This window comes from Chiloscyllium punctatum, chromosome 24, assembly GCF_047496795.1.
Source record: "Chiloscyllium punctatum isolate Juve2018m chromosome 24, sChiPun1.3, whole genome shotgun sequence".
NCBI lineage: Eukaryota > Metazoa > Chordata > Chondrichthyes > Orectolobiformes > Hemiscylliidae > Chiloscyllium > Chiloscyllium punctatum.
This window is the reverse complement of record NC_092762.1, coordinates 41,400,181-41,413,554: the sequence shown is the minus strand read 5'-3', so window position 1 is coordinate 41,413,554 and position 13,374 is coordinate 41,400,181. Positions and strand designations below refer to the sequence as shown.

General features: G+C 53.1%; 1 protein-coding gene across 1 annotated transcript in view; it reads right to left on the bottom strand.

Annotated features, from left to right (window-relative positions):
- Window positions 1-4,525, bottom strand: part of LOC140494478 (lipoprotein lipase-like) — a 58,844-nt gene extending 54,319 nt beyond the window's left edge. The window contains exon 1 of the mRNA XM_072593695.1: window positions 3,586-4,525. Coding sequence (XP_072449796.1) covers window positions 3,586-3,673 — 88 coding nt within the window. The 5' untranslated portion in view covers window positions 3,674-4,525. The remainder of the gene's footprint in view (window positions 1-3,585) is intronic.
- Between the last annotated feature and the right edge of the window lie 8,849 nt (window positions 4,526-13,374).

Genomic DNA, 13,374 nt, shown 5'->3' with positions numbered 1-13,374 from the left:
TGTTTTTAAACTTCCACAGTTCTCACCTCAAAAACTGCTGAAACTCCAAACTACTTGAATTGAGCATCTTAGCATTCACTGTTAATACTGGGGGTGGTCACCCAAAACAAGCTTCCTTGGACCCTTCATGTGGGCGCACTGGTTACAAAGGCCCAACAATGTCTCTTCTTCCTCAGGCAGCTGAGGAAATTTGGCATGACGGCGAATACCCTTGCCAACTTTTATAGGTGTGCCATGCTGTCTGGATGTATCACGACCTGGTATGGGCAACTGTGCCATTTAAGATCAGAGACGGTTACAGAGAGTGAGGAACTCGGCCTGGACAATCACAAAGGCCAACCTCCCATCTATAGACTCCATCTACCAGGCCCGCTCTCGAGCAAAGGCCGCCAGCATTCTCAAAGATTCATCCCACCCTGGCAATATTTTTCTACAACCTCTACCATCGGGGAGACGGTACAGAAGCCTGAACACACAAACACCAGCCGGTTTAGGAACAGTTTCTCCCCCAGTGTTGTTAGAATACTGAATGGACTCTCAAACTCTTAACATTCCCCTGTCGCTGTGTTTCTGTCTTTGCTGTTGTTTCCCTATTATTTACTATCTCTGCTCCTTAACTCTGTGATCGGCCTGTACTGCTCACAAGACAAAGCTTTTCACTGTGCCTCGTGACAATAAATTCAATTCGATTCAACTTGATCTAAATAGGATGATGCAAAGGTAGGATTGGCCATTTGAGATGGCAGTTTGCAACATCGATATTATAGTTGTTTACTTAACCATGGATCATAATATCAAGCAATGCAATTATTTCAGATTAAACATTTTTTTATTGGTACTGCACCTCCAGAGAGAAGTCGCTAACCTGAGAGTGATGCGTTTGTTCGAACTGTGCTCTCTGCTCTTTACTCGATCCTCTGTGATAATTAAACACCGTACTGGAGCCCTTATCTTGCACAGTGCGCTTTTGTGTGGCACTTCAGTGAAATGCCTTTTGAAATGGAAATCTGATTGCCCTTTAGCAGTGCTGTTCGGTAAATCTTAAACAACGCAGGGAGATTTATAAAACTAAAATTCCCTTTTCATAAAAGCATGTTAACTCCGCCTCGTTGCACTAGGATTTTCGAAGTGGCACTTGTTTTTTTTTTCCCCCCTAAGTTTGACGAACTTTTGTTAAGGTCAGCTATCACACAACCCCAGATTATAGTCCAGTAAAGTTTATTTGAAATCACAAGGTTTCGGAACACTGCCCCTTTCTCAGGAGATGGAGGAGCTGCGCTCCGAAAGCTTGTAATTTCAAATAACCTGATGTTGTGTGACTTCTGACCTTGTCCACCCCAGTCCAACCCCAAACCTCCCACATCTTGTTAGGTGTGAAACAGTTTTGCACCGTACAGTTGGTGTGACTGTTGTGAAACTCCATATTTCATCGAATCCCTCCAGTGTGGAAACAGGCTCAATAATTCCACACCAGCCCTCTGAAGAGTAACCCACCCAGACCCATTCCCCAATATTTACCTCTGACTAATGCACCTAACCTACACATCCCTGAACACTACGGGCAATTTCCCATGGCCAATTCACCTGACCTGCACATCCTTGGATTGTGGGAGGAAACCGGAGCACCCGGAGGAAACCCACGCAGACACGGGGAGAACGTGCAAACTCCACACAGGCCCGAGGCTGGAATCGAACCCAGGTCCCTGGCGCTGTGAGGCAGCAGTGCTAACCACTGAGCCACTGTACTGCCCATGCCATGTTTGTGACTGTATTACTGTCATTGACAGTTAAAAAGGTGATTGTTCAATAATTTATACCCTATAGAGTATAACTGTTTGTCAGTTTGTTTAGTAAAAGTGTTGCAGTTTACAGTTATATTTGTGGTTTACAGCTTCAGGTGTGAGTGTATTGAAGTTTAGGATGATTGTAGTTTATTATAGCTGAAGCACAAATGTATTACATTTTGATTTATGACATTATTTGGAACTTTTGTGGATTAAAAGGCATTTGGATGGGTATATGAATAGGGAGGGTTTGGAGGGATATGGGCCGGGTGCTGGCAGGTGGGACTAGATTGGGTTGGGATATCTGGTCGGCATGGACAGGTTGGACTGAAGGGTCTGTTTCCATGCTGTACATCTCTTTGACTCTATGTGTTAGCACAACAGATCACAGTTTGAGGCTGCGATGCAATTTTTTTGACATAGAGTCATAGAGATGTACAGCATTGAAACAGACCATTCGGTCCAACCCGTCCATGCCGGCCAGATTTCCTAAATTAGTCTAATTCCATTTGCCAGCATTTGGCCCATATCCCTCCAAACCCTTCCTATTCATAAACCCATCCAGATGCCTTTTAAATGTTGTAATTGTACCAGCCTCCACCACTTCCTCTGGCAGCTCATTCCATACACGTACCACCCTCTGTGTGAAAAAGTTGCCCCTTAGCTCTCTTTTATATCTTTCCCCTCTCACCCTAAGCCTCTAGTTCTGGACTCCCCCCACCTGGAGCAGAGATCTTGTCTATTTGCCCTACTGATGTACTTCATGGTTTTATAAATCTCTATAAGGTTCCCCCTCAGCCTCTGGTGCTCCAGGGAAAACAGCCCTAGAACATAGAACATAGAACATAGAAAAATACAGCGTAGTATTTGGCCCTCGATGTTGCGCCGATCCGTGCCCACCTAACCTACACTAGCCCACTATCCTCCATATGCCTATCCAATGCCCGTTTAAATGCCCATAAAGAGGTAGAGTCCACCACTGCTACTGGCAGGGCATTCCATGAACTCTCGACTCGCTGAGTAAAGAATCTACCCCTAACATCTGTCCTATACCTACCACCCCTTAATTTAAAGCTATGCCCCCTATTCATCCTCTCCCTATAGCTCAAACCCTCCAACCCTGGCAACATCCTTGTAAATCTTTTCTGAACCCTTTCAAATTTCACAACATCCTTCCAATAGGAGGGAGACCAGAATTGCACGCAATATTCCAACAGTGGCCTAACCAATGTCCTGTACAGCCACAACATGACCTCCCAACTCCTGTACTTGGATTCTCATGTCACTATATTACTGTTTAGACATTTGGGACAGATTGCAATTTACAATTGACAATGACTTATTGAAGTTAATTTGTATTAAAATTTACAACTGGACAAGTGACTGTATTGCGGATGCCATGCAACGATTGTTAAAGTTTGATATGTATTACAGTCTGTATTTAGTTCTGGTGTTGTACACAGTTGGACATGTGTGTGTGTGTGTGCTGGTTGGGTAGGTGAATCCCGGGCACCCAGCTCCTGTCAATCTCCAAGTCCCCTCTGGGTAGAAGGAGGAGATTATACAGCTCAACTCTTCAAGGGCTGAGGTTACTCTCGGTCAGCGCCAACCCCGGACATTGTCAAGCAACTCTGTATTGATAAGGAGTGCGGTGAAAACAGAGACAGAGACAGAACAACAAACAAACCCATGGTGATCTTTTGTAACCCCGTGTAATCTAAGAACGAGCTCCTTTCCCGCGGTGAACTCTAAAACACATCGCTGACTGAAGTGATCTGAGGGCTGAGTGAAACTGCTTTACCTGTGGGACTGGCCGGTTGATCCGCTGATAACCGGGTGAACACGGGCAGCAAGATCCAAATCCAGGCAAAGTGACCTCCCCCTGCCATGGCTCGCCGCCTTTACACTGCAGGCTGGTCCTCTCCGTTAGAACTCTCGGAGTCAGCGGCTCCAGCTGTATGTACAGAGCCCAGCCCGAGATATCTGCTCCCGGCTCCAGCGGAGCTCTCTGTCTTTACTCAGTGTGTCTCTCCTCCTCTACCTCTCCCTGTCTCTCCCTGTCTCCCTCCCTCTCTCTCTATCTCTCTCTATCTCTCTCCCTGTCTCTCTCTATCTCCCTGTCTCTCTCCCTCTCTCTGTCTATCTCTCTCTCTCCCTGTCTCTCTCCCTGTCTCTCTCTCTCCCTGTCTCTATCTCTCTCTCTCTCTCTCTCTCCGTCTCTCTCCCTGTCTCTCTCTCTCTCCCTGTCTCTCTCCCTCTCTCTGTCTATCTCTCTCTCTCCCTGTCTCTCTCTCTCCCTGTCTCTATCTCTCTCTCTCTCTCTCCGTCTCTCTCTCTCTCTCTGTCTCTCTCCCTGTCTCTCTGTGTGTCTCTATTTCTCTGTGTCAGTCTGTGTCTCTCCCTATGTCTCTCTCAGCCTGTCCCCGTGTCTCTGTTTATGTGGTTTATCTCTGTCTCTTTCCCTGTCTCTCTCTGTGTCACTGTCTCTCTCTCTCTTACCCTGTGTCTCTGTCTCTCCCTGTGTTTGAATCTCTCTCTGTCTCTGTCTCCACTTCTCTGCTTCTTGCTGTGTGTTTCTCTCCCTGTCTGTGTGTATCTGGCTGTGAATTTCTCTCTCCCTGTCCCTGTGTGTCTGTCTGTCCTGCCCCTGTCTGTCTCTCCTCTCACTGTGTGTCTCTAACTCTCTAACTGTTTCTGTCACACTTGGATTTTCCTTCTGCGCGTTCTAGCCGCCCTGGTGTGGTATGCTAATCGCTGCCGATCTATTGGTTATCCGTTGACCCCAGGATAGAGGCTTTTCCCTTGGAAAGTTTATTTTTTCCCTCTGGCAGGTTTCCAGCCTGCTCCGAGCTGCTAATATGTAACTGCCAACCGGCCGCCTCCCTGCATTCATTCATTCATTCAACCTTCCCAACATGTTCTGCTGCTCTGTGAACAGGAGACAATGTGACAGAACGAGGTAACTCCACACACACATACCCCACACACACCCCGACACACACACACATACCCCACACACACACCCCGACACACACACACACACACACACCCAGACACACGCACACACACACCCCACACGCACCACACATCGACACACAACACATACCCCACACACACACCCCGACACACACACCCCACACGCACCACACATCGACACACAACACATACCCCACACACACCCCAACACACACACACCCCGACACACACACACATACCCCACACACACACCGACACACACACACACACCCCACACACACCCCGACACACACACACATACCCCACACACACACCCCGACACACACACACACACACCCAGACACACACACACACACACCCCACACGCACCACACACCGACACACAACACATACCCCACACACACACCCCGACACACACACCCCGACACACACACACATACCCCACACACACCCCGACACACACACACACACCCCACACACACCCCGACACACACACACATACCCCACACACACACCCCGACACACACACACACACACACCCAGACACACACACACACACACCCCACACGCACCACACACCGACACACAACACATACCCCACACACACACCCCGACACACACACCCCACACGCACCACACATCGACACACAACACATACCCCCCACACACCCCAATACACACACACCCCGACACACACACACATACCCCACACACACACCCCGACACACACACACACACACACCCAGACACACACACACACACACACCCAGACACACACACACACCCCCCACACACCCCGACACACACACACATACCCCCCACACACCCAGACACACACACACACACACCACACACCCTGACACACACACACACACACCCCGACACACACACACCCAGACACACACACACACCCCACACACACCCCGACACACACCCCACACACACCCAGACACACACACACCCAGACACACACACACCCAGACACACACACGCACCCACACACCGCCCCCCACACACACACCCACACACACACCCCACACACACACCCAGACACACACACACACAGACACACACACCACACACCCCGACACACACACACACCGACACACCCCAACACACACACACCCGACACACACACACCACACACCCCGACACACACACCCCGACACACACACACACACGCAACCAGACACACACACACCCCACACACACACCCACACACACACCCCACACACACACCCAGTCACACACACACCCCACACACACCCCGACACACACACACCGACACACACACGACACACACACACCGCGCCACACATACCCCGACACACACACCCTGACACACACACACCCCGACACACACACACCCAGACACACACACACCCCACACACACCCTGACACACACACACCCTGACACACACACACCCCGACACACACACACAGACACACACACACACCCCACACACACCCTGACACACACACACCCAGACACACACACCCCGCCACACACACACCCCGACACACACACACCCCACATACACACCCAGACACACACACACCCAGACACACACACACACACCCCACACACACACACCCCAACACACACACACCCCGACACACACACACCCTGACACACACACACCCCGACACACACACACGCACACCGACACACACACCGACACACACACACCCCCAACACACACACACACCCCCAACACACACACACACCCCAACATACACACACCCCAACATACAAACACCCCGACACACACACACCCTGACACACACACACCGACGCACACACACACCCCAACACACACACACCCCAACATACACACACCCAGACACACACACACCCAGACACACACACACACACACCCCACACACACACACCCCAACACACACACACCCCGACACACACACACCCTGACACACACACACCCCGACACACACACACGCACACCGACACACACACCGACACACACACACCCCCAACACACACACACACCCCCAACACACACACACACCCCAACATACAAACACCCCGACACACACACACCCTGACACACACACACCGACGCACACACACACCCCAACACACACACACCCCAACATACACACACCCCGACACACACACACCCTGACACACACACACACCCCAACATACACACACCCCAACATACACACACCACGACACACACACCCCGACACACACACCCCGACACACACACACACCGACACACACACACCCCGACACACACACACCCCAACATACACACACCCCGACACACACACACCCCGACACACACACACCCTGACACACACACACACCCCAACATACACATACCCCAACATACACACACCACGACACACACACCCCGACACACACACACCGACACACACACTCCCCAACACACACCCCAACACACACACCACAACACACACACACACACCCCAACACACACACACACCCCCAACACACACACACACCCCAACATACACACACCCCAACATACAAACACCCCGACACACACACACCCTGACACACACACACCGACGCACACACACACCCCAACACACACACACCCCAACATACACACACCCAGACACACACACACCCAGACACACACACACACACACCCCACACACACACACCCCAACACACACACACCCCGACACACACACACCCTGACACACACACACCCCGACACACACACACGCACACCGACACACACACCGACACACACACACCCCCAACACACACACACACCCCCAACACACACACACACCCCAACATACAAACACCCCGACACACACACACCCTGACACACACACACCGACGCACACACACACCCCAACACACACACACCCCAACATACACACACCCCGACACACACACACCCTGACACACACACACACCCCAACATACACACACCCCAACATACACACACCACGACACACACACCCCGACACACACACCCCGACACACACACACACCGACACACACACACCCCAACACACACACACCCCAACATACACACACCCCGACACACACACACCCCGACACACACACACCCTGACACACACACACACCCCAACATACACATACCCCAACATACACACACCACGACACACACACCCCGACACACACACACCGACACACACACTCCCCAACACACACCCCAACACACACACCACAACACACACACACACACCCCAACACACACACACACCCCAACACACACACACCCCAACACACACCCCAACACACATACTCCAACACACACCCCAACACAAACACCCCAACACACACACACACCCCAACACACACCCCAACACACACACCCCAACACACACACACCCCAACATACACACACCCAGACACACACACACCCAGACACACACACACACACACCCCACACACACACACCCCAACACACACACACCCCGACACACACACACCCTGACACACACACACCCCGACACACACACACGCACACCGACACACACACCGACACACACACACCCCCAACACACACACACACCCCCAACACACACACACACCCCAACATACAAACACCCCGACACACACACACCCTGACACACACACACCGACGCACACACACACCCCAACACACACACACCCCAACATACACACACCCCGACACACACACACCCTGACACACACACACACCCCAACATACACACACCCCAACATACACACACCACGACACACACACCCCGACACACACACCCCGACACACACACACACCGACACACACACACCCCGACACACACACACCCCAACATACACACACCCCGACACACACACACCCCGACACACACACACCCTGACACACACACACACCCCAACATACACATACCCCAACATACACACACCACGACACACACACCCCGACACACACACACCGACACACACACTCCCCAACACACACCCCAACACACACACCACAACACACACACACACACCCCAACACACACACACACCCCCAACACACACACACACCCCAACATACACACACCCCAACATACAAACACCCCGACACACACACACCCTGACACACACACACCGACGCACACACACACCCCAACACACACACACCCCAACATACACACACCCAGACACACACACACCCAGACACACACACACACACACCCCACACACACACACCCCAACACACACACACCCCGACACACACACACCCTGACACACACACACCCCGACACACACACACGCACACCGACACACACACCGACACACACACCCCCAACACACACACACACCCCCAACACACACACACACCCCAACATACAAACACCCCGACACACACACACCCTGACACACACACACCGACGCACACACACACCCCAACACACACACACCCCAACATACACACACCCCGACACACACACACCCTGACACACACACACACCCCAACATACACACACCCCAACATACACACACCACGACACACACACCCCGACACACACACCCCGACACACACACACACCGACACACACACACCCCAACACACACACACCCCAACATACACACACCCCGACACACACACACCCCGACACACACACACCCTGACACACACACACACCCCAACATACACATACCCCAACATACACACACCACGACACACACACCCCGACACACACACACCGACACACACACTCCCCAACACACACCCCAACACACACACCACAACACACACACACACACCCCAACACACACACACACCCCAACACACACACACCCCAACACACACCCCAACACACACACTCCAACACACACCCCAACACAAACACCCCAACACACACACACACCCCAACACACACCCCAACACACACACCCCAACACACACACACACCCCGACACACACCCAAACACACACACACTCCGACACACACACACCAACACACACAACCCCCAACACACACACACCCCAACACACACACACACCGACACATACCCCAACACACACACACACTCCCCGACACACACCCACCTCAACACACACACACCCCGACACACACACACCAACACACTCCCCCCAACACACACACACCAACACACACACCCCGACACAAACACCCCGACACACACACCCCGACACACACACACCCCAACACACACCCAGCCCCAACACACCCCAACACACACACCCCAACACATACACAACCCCAACACACACACACACCCCAACACACACACCCACCCCCAACACACGCACACCAACACACCCCAACACACACCCCAACACACACACAACCCCAACATACACACACACCCCAACACACACCCCAACACACACACCCCAACACACACACACACCCCAACACACACCCAAACACACACACACCCCAACACACACACACACCAACACACACACCAACACACCCCAACACACACACACACACCAACACACCCCAACACACACCCAAATACACACACACTCCGACACACACACACACCCCAACACACACACACACTCCCCGACACACACCCACCTCAACACACACACACCCCGACACACACACACACTCCCCGACACACACCCACCTCAACACACACACACCCCGACACACACATTCCGACACACACACACACACCGACACACACACACCCCGACACACACACACCAACACACACACCCCAATACACACACACCAACACACACACCCCGACACACACACACCCCAACACACACACACACACCAACACATACACACCCCAACACACACACACCCGCCCCAACACACGCACACCAACACACCCCAACACACCCCAACACACACCCCAACACACACACAACCCCAACACACACACACACCAACACACACACACACCCCAACACACACACACCCCAACACACACACACCCACCCCCAACACACACCCCAACACACACACAACCCCAACACACACACACCCCAACACACACCCCAACATACACACATACCCTAACACACACACACCCCAACACACACAACACACACACACCCAACACACACACACCGCAGCACACACACCCCGACACACACACATACCCTAACACACACACACCCCAACACACACAACACACACACACCCACCCCCAACACACCCCCCAACACACACACAACCCCAACACACACACACCGCAACACACACCCCAACATACACACATACCCTAACACACACACACCCCAACACACACAACACACACACACCCAACACACACACACCGCAGCACACACACCCTGACACACACACACCCCAACACAGACACACACCCCGACACACACACCCCCAACACACACATACCCACCCCAACACACACACCCCAACACACACACAACCCAACACACACCCCAACACACACACCCCAACACACACACACCCCCGACACACACACACACCTCCGACACACACACACACCCCCGACACACATACACCCCAACACACACATACCCCAACACTCACAACACACACACACACCCCAGCACACACACCCCAATGCGCACACCCCCAACACACACACCCCCAACACACACACACCCACCCCAACACACACACACACCCCAACACACACACGCCAACACACACACCCCAACACACACACACCCCAACACACACACACCCAACACACACACACTCCAGCACACACACCCCAACACACACACACCCCAACACACACACACACTGACACACACACACCCCAACACACAACACATACACACCCAACGCACACACCCCAGCACACACCCCAACACACACATCCCCAACACACACACACACCCCAACACACACACCCCAACACACACACCCCAACACACACCCCCAACACACACACACACCCCAACACACACGCAGCCCAACACACACACCCCGACACACACACACCGACACACACACACACCGACACACACACACCCCAACACACACACACCCCAACATACACACACCCCGACACACACACACCCCAACACACACATACACACACCCCAACATACACACACCACGACACACACACCCCGACACACACACACTGACACACACACACCGACACACACACACACTGACACACACACACCCCAACACACACACTCCCCAACACACACACCCCACACACACCCCAACACACACACCCCAACACACACCCCAACACACACACCCCAACACACACACACACCCCAACACACCCCAACACACACCCCAACACACACACCCCAACACACACACACACCCCAACACACACCCAAACACACACACACCCCAACACACACACACACCCCAACACACACACACACACACACCAACACACCCCAACACACACCCCAACACACACACACACACCAACACACCCCAACACACACCCAAATACACACACACTCCGACACACACACACACCTCAACACACACACACTCCCCGACACACACCCACCTCAACACACACACACCCCGACACACACACATTCCGACACACACACACACACCGACACACACACACCCCGACACACACACACCGACACACACACACCCCAATACACACACACCAACACACACACCCCGACACACACACACCCCAACACACACACACCCCAACACACATACACCCACCCCCAACACACGCACACCAACACCCCAACACACCCCAACACACACCCCAACACACACACAACCCCAACACACACACACACACACACCAACACACACACGCCCCCAAACACACACCCCCACCCCAACACACACACACCCCAACACACACACACCCACCCCCAACACACGCACACCAACACCCCAACACACCCCAACACACACCCCAACATACACACATACCCTAACACACACACACCCCAACACACACAACACACACACACCTAACACACACACACCGCAGCACACACACCCCGACACACATACACCCCAACACAGACACACACCCCGATACACACACCCCAACACACACACACCCTGACACACACACCCCCAACACACACATACCCACCCCAACACACACACCCCAACACACACACACCCCAACACACACACCCCAACACACACACAACCCAACACACACACCCCAACACACACACACACTGACACAAACACACCCCAACACACAACACATACACACCCAACGCACACACCCCAACACACACATCCCCAACACACACACACCCCAACACACACACTCCAACACACACACTCACTCACCCCAACACACTCCCCAACATACACACACACCCCAACACACACCCCCAACACACACACACACCCCAACACACACGCAGCCCAACACACATTCCCCAACACACACACCCCGACACACACACACCGACACACACACACACCGACACACACACACCCCAACACACACACACCCCAACATACACACACCCCGACACACACACACCCCAACACACACACACACCCCAACATACACACACCCCAACATACACACACCACGACACACACACCCCGACACACACACCCCGACACACACACACCGACACACACACACACACCGACACACACACCCCAACACACACACTCCCCAACACACACACTCCACACACACCCCAACACACACACCCCAACACA